Below are 18,600 nucleotides of genomic sequence, written 5' to 3' on the forward strand. Positions count from 1 at the left end.
TACAGCTGGTCTCAAGGTTACATGAGCTGGCCTGTTCGGCGAACTATGACGCCAGTCAGTCTGCGGCGAGCTGCACGGCATGCTGTCTATGTCTACCCACTAAACAGCGCTTCTTAAACAACATTGCCGGGAGTTTCTTGGTAATTACATTACTATAATAAGCATTCTATGCTAGAATCTATGGAAATGGTAGCGAATACAGTGATCAATAGCTGCAAGCCTTTTAAGTTCTTTATCTACCTCAAATCTAATGTGAAGACTCACTTTCGACCTTCCCTAACTAATGTTTTCTTCAAATTCCTAACGTGTGGCTCAAATTTAATTAATATCTCATTACAAGAAATCGTATTTCCTTTTTCAGAAGTAACCTTAAACGAATTTTAGGGGAAAAAAATGTCTCACGTAACTGTTATAAATAACAAACACACTGACAAAAAAAAAACATTTGGCAAAAAACCACTTTATCTGACTCCACTGGGACCTCTACCGGATATTTCCGGCGGCAAAAAGTCAAAATAAAAAAGACTGTGACGTAGTAAAGTAAGAGGAAGTAAAAAAAAGCTCGCTTGAAAACTATGAAAATCTATTCAGGAAAGTGGTACATCCGGTTTGAGAATTTTGGACACACATTCCGCAGTCATCTCGTGTGTCCGCAGTGCTAAGTAATATCGTATCTGTCGTAACAGCTGATTTGTGATTTTTATTTTCTTAATTATCACTTTTTGTAAACTTCCTGTGGCCATTATATACACGTAGATCTTGGTAATTTTTACTTTATCGGGGAAATTCAATTTTGTTGGTGCCGATGGCATTGGTTTTACTGTATGTTTTACATTTCTGCCGCAATTTTTTACAAATTGAATAAACAAATTTTGATAATTTATCAGCTCTTAAAAGTATTACTAAATGAAGAAACGTCTGAACTAGAACTGTACATAAATTAGTTGGCGAAAAAGTGGTGTAATTGAACTCTCAGCATCATCTAGCGGGCAGTTTGGTGAACTAGTTTAGTTCCATTACATTACCGCTTGAGGCAGATTTTTTTAAATTTTTTTTATTTTATTTTATTTTTTGTGTCTATAATCGTTAAGTAACGGGTTAGTTGATTCATGCTATTCATTTTAATGGATATTCAAGCTCAATTATTTAAATAACATAGAGTGTACAACTAAATGTGTCAAACAGTTCTGTATCTACATTTATGCAATTAGTATACTAAGTTAAAGGAAATGAAGAGATATACTTACATGGAACTTACATGTTTGTGGCCTGAAAACGAGTACTTCCGGTGGTGTTAATATTATTTATTCCTTGATGACAAGAAAATTAACACCTAAAAAAAAAATTTATAATTTATTAAAATAAAAAACAAAGTTTATAATTGCTGGAAATAAATAGTTCCAGCTGGACATGTTGCACCGACAGACAGATCTACTGGCCGGAGCAAACTTCTCGCATGAGTGACGCCTCTAATGGGACACATTTCTCCAGCGTCAAATTGTACCGGCCTAGGGCAAGCTCACCACACCACGTGTCGTGGTGATAAATGACACGTGTGGGTGAGAATAACACGTGGTGCGAACATTGGAGATGTCCTTTGTGCACACCCTCCTGGAGAATTTCTCTCTCTCTCTTTTCACTTTTTTTTTTGAAAAAAAAACCCCAAAAGATAAACCGGAAAACTGACTGATAAATTGTTTTTTATTGAATGAGAGTTGTTGGCTCATAGTTGAACGGGCTCCGTGTGCCCGCCAATACCACAGCATCAGTAATTTCAATTTTTGGCTTTCACTTCATTTTCTGAAATTTAACATCATCATAGTACTTTATTCTTTAAAAGAGAAACGATGAAAGATGAAAACCAAATATAGAAAATTGGTACAAAAAAGAAGTGATCACATTTTAAAATTTTAGTTAAATTTTCTCTCTTTGTGCTGGCTGGCCCAACGAAACATGTTTCAATAGTTATATAATCTTATCTAATATTATCAAAAAGAATTGTCAGATAAGACAGTGAAAAACCATGTAAAAATTCATCTGTATAGTTCTTATTTTTTAGACGCGTTTACCTTTTTTTTCAGGGCACTGCCGGCGTCTGGTCAGGGTACTCTCGTTACAAAGCACCAAAGACACCATCAGGAGACTGATCTGAGAGAAGCACCTAGGAAGACTGGAATCGAACCCCAAGGTTCTCCAGCGCATGGAAATCCAACACGGTGACCACTAAGCTATAAAAGACCTTCCATATTTAGTGCGGTTATCAGTTGGTGAAGAGTAGAGGCATTTTTTGTGGAATTGCCGCTGGCCATTCAGTGTGATTAGTGTTATACATTAAATTTGGTACATTTAGCGAGAATATTTGAGGGGTTTTTTTTTCCAGTGCTCTTTCGTTAAAGAAAACCATCTCCCTCGCCGGACAGTGAGCCGCTAGCATCTGGTGATCTTGAAACGAACCCATCGAAAGAAGAAAACTTGTCGTAATATTAAAAAAGGTTGGAAGGTTTTAATTTTACAAATTTTTTAGCTCCGATTTGCAAATTCAACTATTACTAAATATACCGGGAACGTATACCGAGTTCAGATCCCAGCTGCTGGCTCTTAAAAAATCGCTTTCTCAGAGCTTCCGGGTAAATTCGATTAATGATGAGAATGTAATATAAGCCAGAATATTACTGAGTTAGAGCCTTCAGAATGGTATTCCAGATTACAGCATCACACCAGATTTGTAAATCTGGATAGACAGTGTCTATTTTTTCAGGCGGGCTTTACCTCCAACTACCAAATTAAGTGTAGTGGACGGAGGCGACGGGCAAACATACTTTACTGTAAATTTCTCATATTAACCATTAAAGGAATAGTCTGGGAATATAGCCTAGTACCGCAATACATCTTAGCTTTGCGGGTCTAGCCTCTATCCTCGCGGCTATAGTGGCGCCTCAAATCTGGATAGATAGATATGCCCTGAAAATGAATGTCTCCAATAAAAACTAAATTTTGAAAATTTGACAAGATTATAACACACCCTCTTATCTATAAAAAATTTAGAATTAAATTTTATCTAAAGTGGTTTTAGTGGAAAAACATTTTCCACTTTAAACATTCTTTATGTTTAAATTATCTATTTACCTATTATCTAATTTCTTGGCAGTTATCTATTCACTATCAGTTTTACCAAATATGTAATTTTCTGCAATTCATTCAGTTCTATGATAACACGTTTAGGAGTTGGTTCAAGTCGTTCGTAACTTCCTTTGCAATTTTTTATAATTTCCTTTATTCATAAAAATATTAGATCAGTTTTCAAACGCTAGAGTAGTTGAAAGTATTGCCGAGTTAAGGCGCTTCAACATTATGAGGTTATTGACTCCCGAAGCTTTTTTCAGTGCACTGCCAGCCTCCGGACAGAGTTCTCTCGTTACAGACAACACTGTCCATCACCGGGGGTAGTGAGCTGTAAGAAGCTCCTAGGAAGAGAAAATCTAAGTGGCAGCAGCTGGATTTGAACCCGGGACTCCAATACGTTAACCGCATTGCTAATTCCTTCTCACTAAGCTTATAAAAAAGATACGAAGTTTTGTAAAGTTTATTTAATGAATAGGAAGAGAGATATTAAGGTTTAAGTTTAGACCATTTGTAAAACTTTCAAAGTTTAACCTTCTATATCTCTACAACTATTAGCACTAGAACAATGCTATTTATACCGATTATAGAGCTAACTATTCTCTACAATTTGGTGAAGATTTCATTGAAATCTATGGAATAGGAAAGGAGATATAAAGGTTTGAATTTAGAGCTGTTTACAAAACCTCCAAAATTTAACCTTTTATATCTTTACAACTATTAGCTCTAGAACAATGCTATTTATATCGATTATAGAGCTAACTATTCTCTACAATTCGGTAAAGATTTCATTAAAATCAGAACAATAGGAAAAGAGATATAAAGGTTTGAAAATTCAACCATTTTCAAAACCTTCAAATTTTAACCTTCTATATCTCTACAACTATTAGCACTAAGACAATGCTATTTATATCGATTATAGAGCTATGTTTTCTCTATAATACGGTGAATATTTCATTGAAATGTAATGAATAGGAAGGGAGATATAGAAGTTTGAAAATTGAACTGTTAGCAAAAAGCTTAAAAATTTAACCTTATTTCATTATGATTATATCCTTAATATGTTTAAGTCAGCAGAAGCCACAGGAAACTAAAATTGAGATTAGGGAGGTGATTTAAAGGAAGATCTACTGAAGGTGCACGCTTGGGTATGAAAGAAGGATTGCTATTTCCATTTTGATTATCTAGATTATTTCGAATTCAGGATCGGCTTAATGTTTTTGTTTGGTAGGGGGCGTTTCTCCAGTTATTTCCACGCCCATTATTTCTTTATTGGTAAGGTAATTTCACTGTATGATCTACTAACAATTTCAGGATGAGGTTTCTTCTGTTAGTAACTCTTGTGCTCTACTGCAACGAAGTGGAAATGTCCAACATTCTGGCGCTATTTCCTCTGCCTCAGTACAGCCATACCAGCAACTTCATGCCGATCTTCAAGGCTTTGGCCAGTCGAGGGCACAATGTCACCGTAGTCAGTCCATTTCCACAGAAGACGCCCGTTCCGAATTTAAATGATATTGTAATAAGAAACGATTGGGATCATATCGTTAGTAAGTTTTTTGGAATTAATTTATTTTCTTTTATTTAGTAAAGATAAAACCATTCAGATCACGCAGGGAGGTGTTCTTTCTTGTATCGAAGGAGAGCGGTTATTTCGGATGCCCTCTTTTCTTGGGATAATCTTATTCCTCTTACCAATATGTATTACTCTTTCTAGAACTCTCCTGACTTCTTAGTACAGGATAACACTTTTAGACTGTCCAACGCTCCCTGATTAACGGCTCCTCACTCTTTCCAGTCTTTCCAAGGAGGTACTGTTTCCCATAATTTGGCGAAGCCATCCTTAGAAAATTTATATGGAACGTTTGAGACGTGAATTGTTCAGTAAGCGTTTAAATCTCCAAACTTTTCGCCTTCATCAAGCATCTCTAGAGAGCCTTAGAGTAGAGAGTAAGTTGAACAGGAAATATACTCTACCTAGAGTCGTCCGACTCTTCAGTTTGAGGAGCCTTCTTCAAAATGTTTAGAGAGAGAGAGGGAGAGAGAGCATAGGGTGAGTTAATCCCTTACTTCCGCTTCCCACTCTTCCTGCAACTTACCTGGAGAGTGTGGGGGCAATAATGACCAGCTGTAGGGGAAGAGTTTACCCTTCTTTGAACCCTGCAAAATTGGTTGTCCTAATTTGGAAGGTTACAGTAAACAAGCGTAATCATAAACAATTTTTTGCTTTCATGTCGCTGGTCTGAACGTGAAAGCAAAAAAGAACGTTCTTTACTCCGCTAGCATTAATTTGTTTATTTTACTGATTTTTGCAGGTTATTTCACGTTGTCAGACGTAATAAAAATGAGCGAGAGGTTATTTCAGTTGAAATTTATCTGGGAAGTCGGCGACAAATTATCTCAGCTTGCGTTGTCCAACGAATATGTACAGAAGTTAATCAGGGATAAACATACCAAATTTGATCTAATATTGCTGGAAACATTTGCATTCCAAGAACCACTGGTAGCGTTTGGCTACAAATTCAACGCCCCGGTAATAAATCTGCACCCGTGTATTCTATCCGCATCGGCCTCTCACTTCGTTGGCAACAGTATTCCATTTTCTTATTCGCCGACAAGATTCTCAACATTCTCTGATCGGATGACGTTCCTGGAAAGAGTGGAAACTGCATTCTTCCACACCTGGGACTTGCTAATGTATTCTATCTACCACATCAGACGGCAGGTGAGTATGTATAGAGAAATTTTAACAAAACTAATCAGTATCAAGGAAAGTATTCCTCAGTTCTTCTGAAAATATCAATTTCCTTTAAGCTTCTTAAACTTTGGTTCCCCCAAATACCTACCTAAGGTTGTTTTTCCAGGAAAATTGGTTTTTCTACGGGTTCTTGGGAAACGGGTCACGTTAAGCAGGCCTTCCAAGTGCTAATTCTGTTCGAGTTACCATTTCCGCCGATTTTACAGTATCAAAAATAACATAATTACAGTTTTGTAAAGAAAAGAGAATCGAGTTTTCTGTGATTTTCTCCGAAATGATCGATTTTATTCCTAAGTGACATAATCATTTCACATTTATCCAGCAAAAATCGTATTTTGGAATTGGAACCGATTTTGAGAATTGTGGTGTCGTGTACTTGATGAGGGCTAAAGCATTCTCTAACCCTATTTCACCTGCTCACTAATTCAATATTACCCCATCATCCCTTGGGATTTAATTTAATGAAATAACTTAAGTTCTCTTTGTTATAAAAAAAAAAAAAAAATACAAGCACAATATCTCATCTTTTATTGACTCTACGTAGTTTAGGTTTTTTATGATAGTAAAAGCGCCATCAGAGGGAGCTGACGACAACGCGACGCAACCTGAAGGTTAGGTTATAGTCTGGAAAGGTTAGCTTACTTTAGAGTGTTTACGTTTCATAGAGTGCTTAACGACGGTGAAATATAAACTCTCTAAAGTGACGCTAACCTCCAGGTTGTGTCGCGTTGTCGTCAGCCCCCTCTGATGGCACATTTACGTACATATTATTTTGCCTTAGTATGTAAGTTTGGGCAGATTTACCAATGTAAATATTCAAGTTGTGGAGAGTATATAGGCACTGCAGCCTGAAACCTCCTTTTGTATATCTATTTTAAATTGTAAATAAACTTTTTCAAATTCAAAATTTAATGAAATAAATGACGGAATTTTTTTTTTTAAGTAAATTGCCGTGTTTGCAAGGAAGTTGCTTGAATTTTCACATCCCGTGTTTTTTATTATTCTGCGAGTTCTTGTTTCCGCCTCAAAATTAGGTTAAAAAAAATATATGTGTAAAAGATCTTTTAATTTAAATTTCACCGCGCATCTCAGTGCGCATGCTCGCAGCTTTGTATGAAGAGTAGGAAGGGAGAAAACGGGCAGGTTAGGTTATAACTTGTAAAAGTTTAGTGAAGTGAAGTAATGACTGTGAGTGTTGTTTCACTTTTTTAAAGTAATGAAGAACAATTAAATAGATTTGTATTGTACAAAATTAATGTTTATCAATATTACTAATATCAAAATAGAACTCTTTTTCAGTGAAACGCAACCTATGTAGTTGCTATTTCCAAAATTGTGGCCACAACCAAACACATTATTAGGATAATTAGGAATTGAAAACTCGTGTTATATTTTAGAAGTCAAGTGAATTAAGTTGGTACTTGTTGGGTCAACAGTCTAATATTGATTTGATCAGTGTCAAATCGAAAATAGATCGTTGAGTAATACTCAAAGACAAAATCGCTGTTTGATCAATTCTATATTGACAATTTTTGGAGGAGCATAAACTGTTATAATGATTTTTGAGAAACATGATGTTTTTTTCTTCTTACAGGACCATTTGATGAGAAAATATTTACAACATTCAGAGTTACCAAATCTTCCACCATTGGCAGACATGTTGAGAAATACATCGCTGACGCTCATCAACCATAATTCGGCCGTCGGCTATCCACTTCCATTGCATAAGAATGTTATAGAATTTGGCGGAATCAATGTGAAAAGTGGAGGAAAACTACCCAAGGTGAGGGTTATCAATGTGTTATCTTTTGGGAAGGTTGGGTTCCCTAAACTAAGCACTGTCTAAACCCAAGAATGTAGCTACTTTAGACTGGAGTGTCTAATTGAGAGTGGCGGATCTTCTGGCGCATTGACGACTGTGGTTATTAGCGCCCCACAGGTGTTCTACTCCACGAAGTGGCTGTGAGAGTGATGATGAGCTTGAATTTGTCTGTGGGTTCGCCAAACTCAAGTAAAACCCCCTTTCATTAACCTGCTGGACCCGTCTTTATTGTGTGCTAGTCTAGTTCCCGTAATTGCTCCAAAAATAAGTTCATTTTTACTCTTTTTTTTTACATGAGGAACTGCTGTAATCGTGCAGATTTTTTAGACTAAACAGGAAATATCCGTTTAACCAGCAGGAAGTGAGTTTTACCTATTGGTCTATGAGTGTTTGTAGCCGCGTTCTTGTGAGGGGATTTATTATTAAAGCTGCTAGAACTTCATATTATTAAGTTTTAAAAAAACCTTCTTTTTTTCTAGGATTTACAAGAAATAATGGACAGTGCCGTTTATGGTGTCATCTATTTCAATTTTGGATCCATTTTTAATCTGTCAGCATTACCTGAAGAAACGCAAACATCGATCATCTCAGCGTTGGGCAAAGTCAAACGCCGAGTGCTGATCAAATGGAATACTCTACCTGCTAATGTAAAGTTACCAGAAAATATTGAGTTCAGGAAATGGTATCCACAGTCTAGCATTCTAGGTAATGATAGTTCCTGTATGGAGGCTACTTCTTGCAAATGAGGTTGAAAGAAGGCATTGCAAGTTCACTGATTTTAGAGACTTTGGTTCATTGACTGAGTAGTTGGTGGAAATGGCTGCAGGAGGCGTGTAGTTGTCGTGTTATTTTACGTCCTTTTTTCTACCCTTAGGTCGGATACATGGTTTGGAGTACGGGGCGGTTCCTGTTCCCAAAGAGAAAAAGGCTTATTGAACCATCCCCTACAGTTCTAGGAGATCAAGTCTTTTCTGTTCAAAATTTGGTCCTCCAACCCTTGTGATTCCAGTAGGAAAAAACTTCGTCTCCTTAAAATGTTTAGGGTTACCCGTGCGGTCTTTCTTGCGCATTGTCTCCACCAATCTTCAAGAGCCAGAGCCGTCACAACATGTTTTCTCTTCTGCAGTCTGCTTTACACTATTCTAACGGCTTCTACACCTATCTAATTTTATCAGCTGCATCATCTGCCACCTCAAATCCCAAGAACTTGCATGCCTTTAAGTTAAGGTATTATTTACATTAATTTAACTTAAATCTGTGTTGAAACAGCTCACCCGAATTGCAAATTGTTCATCACTCACGGAGGAGTGGCCAGTATTATGGAGGGAATCTACCACGCTGTTCCGCTGTTGCTAGTACCATTGTTTTCAGATCAGAAATACAACGCAAAATATGCCGAAGGACGGGGTGATGGTGAAGTTCTATATTTGGAGGATCTTAACGAGGACAATCTGTTCAATTCCATAAATAGAGTCTTGGATAATACTAGGTAGGTTTCATGAGGTTGTTTATCCTAGAAAGGGGTTTATTATCTACCAAGGGCCGTAATTTTAATCAGTAATAATTTCCAATGCGGAGATCGCAGGTTCGAATCCAGCTGCTGGCCCTTAGATTTGTCTCCTTCTAGGAGCTTCTTACAGCTGCAACTGTTGCCTGTGTGTAACGAGAACACTAATAATTAATTGTACACTCCGTAAGAATCAAATTCTTTGATAATAATAGCTAATAGTGATTAACGTTAAAATGACTTCCCTGGGCCAAGTCGTTTCACGTAGTCACGTTCATAATTCCCGTAAAACACGTAAGCAGGATTGAGTCCCGTAGCCGAGCGCTTCGCTGTATTTACATTACAGAAGACACGCTCAGTTTGGTTACAGAGCTTGTGGGCGGCTCAGAGGCGAATCTACGGAGTCACTATATAATCCTTCAACATCTTTAAATGTACTCAATTGTCACAGACTGTGCAAAGAAGTATTTCAGAAAAATCACTTCGTGACAATAGTCACGGCAATGATGGTACTAATTTCTTAATTCTAAGTACAGAGTGGCCCTCTTTGAAAAGGCCTGGTTAAGCTAGCATTTACTCACTAATTCTGGTAACCCCTGAACTCGGAGGTTGATTATTGATTAACATTTAAAGTAAAAGTAAAGTAATGTAAACAACCAAATTAGGTGTCGTAGACGGAAACCATTACATGAAATCCAAGGTCTAGACTGGAAGTCGAACCCAGTACCACAATTAATATTAGCTTTAGGGCTCGGCTACCGTGGCGCCTAACTATAAACATTAGATACAGTTTTACTTGGTTAGTAATTTGCAACCGGGCGTGTCACTACCATTCTAGAAGCCTCTACCACTGCAATATCGCTCGATGGACGAGTGTCTGCATTACTCTACTCCAGTTGCCCGATAACCCCCCAGATCTTCAAGAAAGTAAATTAAAAAAAAAAACTTTTTTTTCAGGTACAAAGAGAACATTCAAAAACACTCCGCAATATTTAAAGATCAACCGATCGATACGTTAGAGCATGTTATCTACTGGATAGAGTATGTGATCAGACATAGAGGAGCTGCACATTTGCGGCCAGCAGTTCTAGACCTATACTGGTACCAGTATCTCATGTTGGATGTAATCGCATTCTACACTTCAATAGTCTTTTTAATTCTTTACATTGTAAAGTCTGTGTTGTGTCTTATTTTTAGAACTGTAAGACGAATTATAAGAAAGCGAAATTGTGAGAAAGATTTAAATAAATCTAAAAAAGAATAAAAAAAAACTGGTGCGAACACTCACACGACTTTATTTTACTACTTCCGCCGGAACTTCTGACAAGATGGCACTACAGAAGGAATCCACCTAGCCCTTACCCAGGAGTTCTCCTTACCCCAATATCCGTTTCAAATATGATTCGATCGTATGCCGATCAATTTCACCCTATTTTACAAAGTTAATTAAAAAAATTAACCATTTTTAAAGAAAAAGACTAGTTTAAGATTTTTTATAAAACCATAAACCCTAAATGCACACAGCATAACTGGCTTTTCAGAGACAATATGCCACCGTCTTAGATCCACAATTAAGTGTGCGGATATTAGGTAATTGATAACGCTTCATCTCAAGTGCTGTTCGCTCCAGATAAGATAGTCTAGATCGCAAGGTCAGAAGTAGAATGGTTAGTAGATCTCTGTCGGCGATCAGGGGCGTTGATTTTTAGTGAAGGTCATTTTTGATAATACGCTGAATCATTACAATTGTGAATAGATTCAAAGTCATTCTTAGTTGATTACAATACGTACATTTGAACTAACTTCGTTTTAGCGCAATTTCTTAGTGAGAAAAGTGTTTTTGGTCTAAATCCATACATTTGGAGATTTTATATCTGCCTTAACTAGTTGAACAGCTAGAAAAATGTACAAGGTAAGTTGTTTTGAATTATATTTTGACGTAATTAAGCCCCTACATGACTATCTCTTATTCCAATTTGCATAATTAAACTTTGTGGCAACTTAAAACTTGTCCTAAAAGGGAATAGTTTAACTTAAACTTAATACTTGTTCACTAAAAAGTAAAGTAAAAGTAATGCCTATTTTTTCAGGCAGACTTCATCTCCAACTACCAATTAGGTCTCGTGTACGGAGGCGACTAGCAAACATACTTTACTATAAATTTCTCATATTAACCATTAAAGGTATAGACTGGGAATATAGCCTAGTACCGCAATACATCTTAGCTTTGTGGGTCTAGCCTCTAACCGCTCGGCTACCGTGGCAACTAGCAAACATACTTTACTATAAATTTCGCATATTAACCATTAAAGGTATAGACTGGGAATATAGCCTAGTACCGCAATACATCTTAGCTTCGTTGGTCTCGCCTATAACCGCTCGGCTACCGTGGCGACTAGCAAACATACTTTACTATAAATTTCGCATATTAACCATTAAAGGTATAGACTGGGAATATAGCCTAGTACCGCAATACATCTTAGCTTCGTTGGTCTCGCCTATAACCGCTCGGCTACCGTGGCGACTAGCAAACATACTTTACTATAAATTTCTCATATTAACCATTAAAGGTATAGACTGGGAATATAGCCTAGTACCGCAATACATCTTAGCTTTGTGGGTCTAGCCTCTAACCGCTCGGCTACCGTGGCAACTAGCAAACATACTTTACTATAAATTTCGCATATTAACCATTAAAGGTATAGACTGGGAATATAGCCTAGTACCGCAATACATCTTAGCTTCGTTGGTCTCGCCTATAACCGCTCGGCTACCGTGGCGACTAGCAAACATACTTTACTATAAATTTCGCATATTAACCATTAAAGGTATAGACTGGGAATATAGCCTAGTACCGCAATACATCTTAGCTTCGTTGGTCTCGCCTATAACCGCTCGGCTACCGTGGCGACTAGCAAACATACTTTACTATAAATTTCGCATATTAACCATTAAAGGTATAGACTGGGAATATAGCCTAGTACCGCAATACATCTTAGCTTTGTGGGTCTAGCCTCTAACCGCTCGGCTACCGTGGCAACTAGCAAACATACTTTACTATAAATTTCGCATATTAACCATTAAAGGTATAGACTGGGAATATAGCCTAGTACCGCAATACATCTTAGCTGTGCGGGTCTAGCATATAACCGCTCGGCTACCGTGGCGCCTACATGTTCCTATAATGAAAACTAAAGTAAGAGTGTCGTCACAGTTCCCCTGTAACCTAACTTAAATCAATATCTTAGAAAATCATTGCAACCATCGGAACTTTGTCTTGCATTTATTTCATGAAAATTTGTAAGTTAGAACATGGAGAGAAAGAGAAAGCGCAGGTTAATAAAATAGAAATGGGTAAAAATGTTATTGATCTCCATGGGTATTGCTGTAAACATGACCACCGACTAAAAAAACATTCAACCAATTACGCTTTCCTTGCAGAACACTATCCTACAGATGTTGCTGTTAGCTGCAACAGTGAACTATGGAAGTGCAGCCAACATTCTAGTGATGGTCCCAATGCCGTTCAAAAGCCACACAATCAACTTCCAGCCTATATTCAAAGAATTAGCCTTCAGAGGTCATAATGTCACCGTTGTCAGCCCATTTCCACAGAAGACACCTCTACCAAACCTGACGGACATTGTGGTACCGAATATTATGACAGAATTCATGGGTAAGTGATTGGTTTTTAAAAAACCACTCACTCGACTAACATTTCCTATATACCCAAAACAAAAAATTATCCTAATTTTCTTAACATGGTTTTTCTCTGTTACAGCCACTCTACCGAATTCATCACCTCTTGACATGGACAATGAATTATTACAATTATTCGGTTTTTGGGCCATTTCTTTGATCTTTTCACCAAAAGCTTTACAATTGGAACCAGTTCAAAGGTTGCTCCAGGATACAGATTCCAAATTTGATCTTGTTATAACAGAAGCATGGTTCATCCAAGAACCATTTGTTGCCTTTGGCCATAAATTCAATGCACCAGTCATAAGCTTTATGTCAGCATTTTTCTTTCCTCTACCGGCACATCTGACCGGAAATCATCTGCCTTTGGCGTATGCTCCGCACATCAGACAGGGCTTTAGTGATCGCATGACGTTTCTGCAAAGAGCTAAGAATGTTTTTCTTTACTATTGGGAGGTTATCATTGGAAGCACGTTTTATCTGTATATGCAGGTAACTTGTACCAAATATATAAGCTGCCCTCAAATTGAAGAGAACCACGTAATCGAATTCATTTATTTAATCACAATAATAGTTGGTTATCCCAGCAATTAAAAGGTAATAATTTCTTTTAGATCCCAATAAACAGTTTGATCACTTACTGATAGTTGATCTCAGTAGACTTGGGCCATCATTATATTCATTCATTACTGTCTTCTCCGCCCAGGTAGGAAATACTACAACCGTTTCAAACTTACGACCTCGAGTTTTTACTATAAATTCACTTCTTGAGGTCCAAAAAAGTGACATTTAGGAAAAGTCTGTTTATATAGGTGTCTGTGTAGTTTGATCATTGTCTCAAAAAACCGCACATGAAAATCTACCGGCAGTTCCCCTCTCTAAATAGATTTTTCTTCTTTTGATTGTGACTTCTCTCGACAGATTTTCTTGGATTGTTGGAGCCGCCGTTGCTCCCTCGTAGATCTACAATGTCTACTTAATAACAGGAAAAATTCGTTTAAGGGCACTTCTAGCGAAGATGATGGTTAATCTAAGCTCTAAAGTGTCATCTAACTGTAATACTGGATCTGTCGCTATAGTCTCATTAATGAGGATTAGCGGAAATGTAAAAAAAATGTTGACTTTGTGGAAAACCAAATTTCTTTGAGCGCGAATTTCCGCGAAGGTTTCCCTCGTTTGTAATCATTTAAACTCTGAATTTTTAAAGGTTATTTTCCTTTCTGCATATTTGAAGACCTAAAGAAATGAAGCCCACATTTTAAAGTCTCTTGAAAGAGTGGTGGAAAAAAAATAATTTTTAAATAAACGAAAAACTTAAGTGGTCTGGTTCAATTTGAGAATCTTATTCTTATAAATTCTTTACAACTGTATTTGTTAATCTTTTGCCATCTTCAGGATGCCAACATGAGGGAATACTTCAAGTATCCAGGATCAGAAAATCTACCCTATCTAGGCGACATGTTAGGGAATGTCTCCTTAACGTTGATGAACCGAAACACTGCTATTGGTTACCCAGTACCATTGCACAAGAATGTAATCCCATTCGCAGGCATTAATGTCCACGGTGCTGATAAACTTCCGGCTGTAAGTAAATTAGAAAAAAGGAATTCTTGAAAATGAGAAGTTCGCAGGCAAGAAGATAAGCTGTTAAAATTCTCCTTGTGAAGGTCTAGAACAGGGATGGCGAACCTTTTTGAGACGTGGGTCAAATTTTGTTCATTTTTTGTTTTAGTACTAGCTTTTGGGTCACAAATGCCCATTAGAGCACAAGAATTAAGTTTAAAAATTTTAAACTGAATATTTTCAAAACTAAACATCTTTAAAATTCAGTTGGCTTAACGGGTAAAACGGGACGAAACAAGTGGCTGTGGAAGTCTCTTTTTACAAACATAACTGAACAAAACCTTACAAAAGTGTGTTTTATCTGAAGAAAAATCTAAATATGGTTATTTGCTTTGGGTTTTCGATTTTTTTAACAAACAAAATATGAGTAAAATTATATATTTTATTTCGATATTTTGTAAACACTTGCTTTGTTTCAATTACTACAAAAGCATTTGTCGTCATTAGCGTTTTAGAACTGTAATGATCAAACTAAAGGTTATAAATAGCATTTAAATTGCTTTTGTGTCAATGCGTGATTGAAAAAAAAAAAATACAGATAGAATATAAATTATCCACCACAATTAGAAAATCTAAATCAACCCGCGTAAACAAACAAATGGTTGCCTAGAAATTGTGGGGCAGTGAAAAAGCTTGCGCGGGTCAGTGCCTGCAGGTTCGCCATCACTGGTCTAGGATGTTAGAATTTCTCCAATTCAGGATCTAATTTGAAACCAGAACGAATGATTTTGTCTCGCACGTCTCGGTAAGGAGATACCAGGCTCCATCTTATACGAGTACTTTCCCTTTTGAAGTCGGTTACTCCGAGTAACTTAAGACAATAATTGGTGGTAGCGAAGTTCCAATGTTCAAGTTTCTCTTGAAATTCTAGACCAAGACTGAACGTAACACACTTCACTGACATTCTTTTTTTTCGGCTCATGGTTTAGAAAAGCCAGTGCAAAAGGGGTTTGCTGTGTCGTTATGAGTATATTCGAATAGTGTGAATTTAATAGCACGCTAAGTATTGTACGATTCCCCAGCACTTCTTTCAATGTAAGAAGATTCTAATTTCGGTGCCAGTTGTATTCAAACTTAGTTCATTCGTAAGTTCTTCAGTTTATGTTACTTTTGCACTGACTAATTGTCTCTAGGGTGGGGCAGCTCTTTTAACCTGCCCTTCTGAAGACGCCAATGCTAGAAGACACCGTTCATTCAAATCCGATTGTTTCAGCAGATATTTTCTGAGAATAAGCTGTTCCCAGAAAATTTAAAAACCCACAAAAGAAACTGTGATAATTTTTCTCCTAAGTAAACAGATTAAGTCTTATTGAGAGAAATCCCAGTTTTATTTTGCTATTTTATCCCTGAAGGAAAGAAAACTTGGTTAGGGAATGAAGGGCATGGCCGCAACTATGACAGGGTAACTTGGATATTGCGGACATTATCCTTTTGGACTTGTCTTCACTTCCCGTATAGTCTAGCAATGTTTTTTATCTGTATGTTGTGTAATGTGATTTCTTTCTTAATGCCTAGGATCTCCAGAAGGTGATGGTCAACGCTAAAGATGGTGTAATCTACTTCAGTTTCGGTACTGTCTTCAATTTAGAAATGTTAGAACCATTTATGCAAGACGCTATACTCTCAGCTTTAGGAAAATTAAAATATAAAGTACTTTTAAAATCAGAGAATTCCAGTATATTACAGAATTATTCTAGCAAGAATATAGTAGTTAGATCTTGGTTTCCACAATCGGCAGTATTAGGTAAAGGTATTTTATATCCTCAAAATCAGTAAGCCCTTCCTTATTGTTATTGGAGTTTATATTTACAGCTCATCCAAATTGCAAACTCTTCATCACACATGGCGGAATACATGGCCTGATGGAAGCTGTCTACCATGCTGTGCCAATTATAGTTATACCAATGATGACCGATCAGAGATACAATGCCAGATTTACAGAATCTGTAGGCATTGGAGTCAGACTAGATAGGAACACCATTACTGAAGAATTAGTACTGGAAGCAGTCAACAGAGTGCTGCACAATCCAACGTGAGTTATGTTTTTTTTTAAATGAAGACCATTTTGATTATTTAATCAGGCTCATTTTATTTTGTGTTTTTTTTTTTTCAAAGATATCGAGAGAAGATTCAAGAAAGATCGGCTATATTTAAAGACCAGCCAATACCAACTATGGACTATGTTATCTACTGGATAGAGTATGTGATCAGGCATAGAGGAGCTCCACACTTGCGGCCAGCAGTTCTAGATCTATACTGGTACCAATATCTCATGTTGGATGTAATTGCATTCTACACTTTAATAGTCTTTTTAATTATTTACATTGTAAAGGCAGTGTTGTGTCTTATTTGTAGAACTTTAAGACGAATTATAACAAAGCGAAATTGTAAGAAAGATGTAAACAAATCTAAAAAAGAATAAAACAATACTAAATCTGGTCTTTATTAAGTATAGCATGTCTCAGACTTGTCCAATATTGTCCACAGACTTGTCTCTGCAGGTCTCATTTTGAGGACGGTTGCTTACCTCTCAAAAATTCTAAATGTTCATGCAAGATGGCTTCAAAAAAAAAACTTCATTTCACTCAGTCCTCAGAAAAGAATATTCGAGGTTGAACACTAAAAGTTCTGAAATAGATTTACCATATTCCTAGATTATTTTAAAAGATTTTAGGGCAAAAAATAAAATAATAACATTGTAAACAAACATGGCTGAGACGACCAAAAAAACAAATTAAATTTAAATAAAAATAGGTTACTGGGAATGCATAGTTTTATGATAAAATTAGCTCGACAGTTGTGCTTGTGTTATTTATAAAAATAACTCAAATCTTACACACACAAAAAATAAGTTAAAAATAAACTTCTGTAAAATGTAAACATATAAATTAGGATGTAATTTCTCTATTTTGGCTAAAAAAAAATCTTGCAGAATTCTATACATGTGGGGCTGTCAATAATGTTCCCTAGGGCGTCAAACACTATCCACAATGGTTTTCCCTTCTTCGTGCCAAAAATAATTAAATACATCAGAAATAGCTTCGTAGAGATTAACGCAGCAGGAACTGGGAACTAGATATAGTTTTTAGAAATTCCAGAATGACAAGTTGAAGTTATCATTTATCAAATGAGAGAATTCTTTGGGAATCAATGGGATATCCATCCGAAACCGATTTGGGAAACAATGAACATGCTTGCTAAGACGGATAAAATACCAGGATTAAAATTTATTAGATTTAAAAAAATAAATCATTTTTATGTACATACATCAAAATAAAGCGTTTAACTTCAAATGAGCAGACTAAATTCTGAATGGTGAACTGTAGATTAAAGTGCGAGATAGGGTCAGGCGCCACGGTAGCCGAGCGGTAAGAGGTTAGACCCGCAAAGCTAAGATGTACTGCGGTACTAGGCTATATTCCCAGTCTATACCTTTAATGGATAATATGAAAAATTTATAGTAAAGTCTGTTTGCTAGACGCCACGGTAGCCGAGCGGTTAGAGGCTAAACCCGCAAAGCTAAGATGTATTGCGGTACTAGGCTATATTCCCAGTCTATACCTTTAATGGTTAATATGAGAAATTTATAGTAAAGTATAAATATACTTTACTGCTAGTCGCCACGGTAGCCGAGCGGTTATAGGCTAGACCCGCAAAGCTAAGATGTATTGCGGTACTAGGCTATATTCCCCGGTCTATACCTATGTTATAATGGTTAGTATGAGAAATTTATAGTAAAGAATGTTTGTTAGTCGCCACGATAGCCGAGCGGTTAGAGGCTAGACCCACAAAGCTAAGATGTATTGCGGTACTAGGCTATATTCCCAGTCTATATCCTTTAATGGTTAATATGAGAAATTTGCAGTAAAGTATGTTTGCTAGTCGCCTCCGTCCACGACACCTAATTGATAGTTGGACGTTAAGTCAGCCTGAAAAATTAGGCATTACTTTACTTTTTTTTTGTGACTCTACTGTTTAGTTAGAGTCACTTTCAGGGACAGAAAGGTGACTCAATTTAGTGTGATGAATGGTAGATCTACGGAGCAGGGTCAGAGCTACGTCAGAGATGAA

General features: G+C 36.8%; 2 protein-coding genes across 5 annotated transcripts; both read left to right on the forward strand.

Annotated features, from left to right (window-relative positions):
* On the forward strand, window positions 1-10,494 carry LOC141452597 (UDP-glycosyltransferase UGT4-like). Of its 4 annotated transcripts, XM_074124920.1 has the most exons (9): window positions 1-140; window positions 2,082-2,216; window positions 2,381-2,492; window positions 4,435-4,670; window positions 5,436-5,845; window positions 7,473-7,661; window positions 8,180-8,405; window positions 8,970-9,189; window positions 10,165-10,494. In XM_074124920.1, exons 4-9 carry the CDS (start codon window positions 4,436-4,438, stop codon window positions 10,469-10,471), a joined length of 1,587 nt encoding a protein of 528 aa, XP_073981021.1. In that variant the 5' UTR covers window positions 1-140; window positions 2,082-2,216; window positions 2,381-2,492; window position 4,435; the 3' UTR covers window positions 10,472-10,494. The 4 variants fall into 4 exon arrangements, with proteins under 4 accessions (XP_073981021.1, XP_073981010.1, XP_073981014.1 ...); XM_074124909.1 differs by lacking the exon at window positions 1-140 and having other exon boundaries at window positions 2,026-2,267; XM_074124913.1 differs by lacking the exon at window positions 1-140 and having other exon boundaries at window positions 2,026-2,216.
* A 139-nt stretch (window positions 10,495-10,633) lies between these two features.
* LOC141452589 (UDP-glycosyltransferase UGT4-like) lies at window positions 10,634-16,981 on the forward strand. Its single transcript, XM_074124894.1, has 7 exons — window positions 10,634-11,119; window positions 12,649-12,883; window positions 12,989-13,398; window positions 14,302-14,490; window positions 16,045-16,273; window positions 16,342-16,561; window positions 16,645-16,981. Exons 1-7 carry the CDS (start codon window positions 11,111-11,113, stop codon window positions 16,949-16,951), a joined length of 1,599 nt encoding a protein of 532 aa, XP_073980995.1. The 5' UTR covers window positions 10,634-11,110; the 3' UTR covers window positions 16,952-16,981.
* The last annotated feature ends 1,619 nt before the right edge of the window (window positions 16,982-18,600 follow it).

This window comes from Rhodnius prolixus, unplaced genomic scaffold, assembly GCF_049639745.1.
Source record: "Rhodnius prolixus isolate KJV_2025 unplaced genomic scaffold, Rpr scaffold_1, whole genome shotgun sequence".
Lineage (NCBI taxonomy): Eukaryota > Metazoa > Arthropoda > Insecta > Hemiptera > Reduviidae > Rhodnius > Rhodnius prolixus.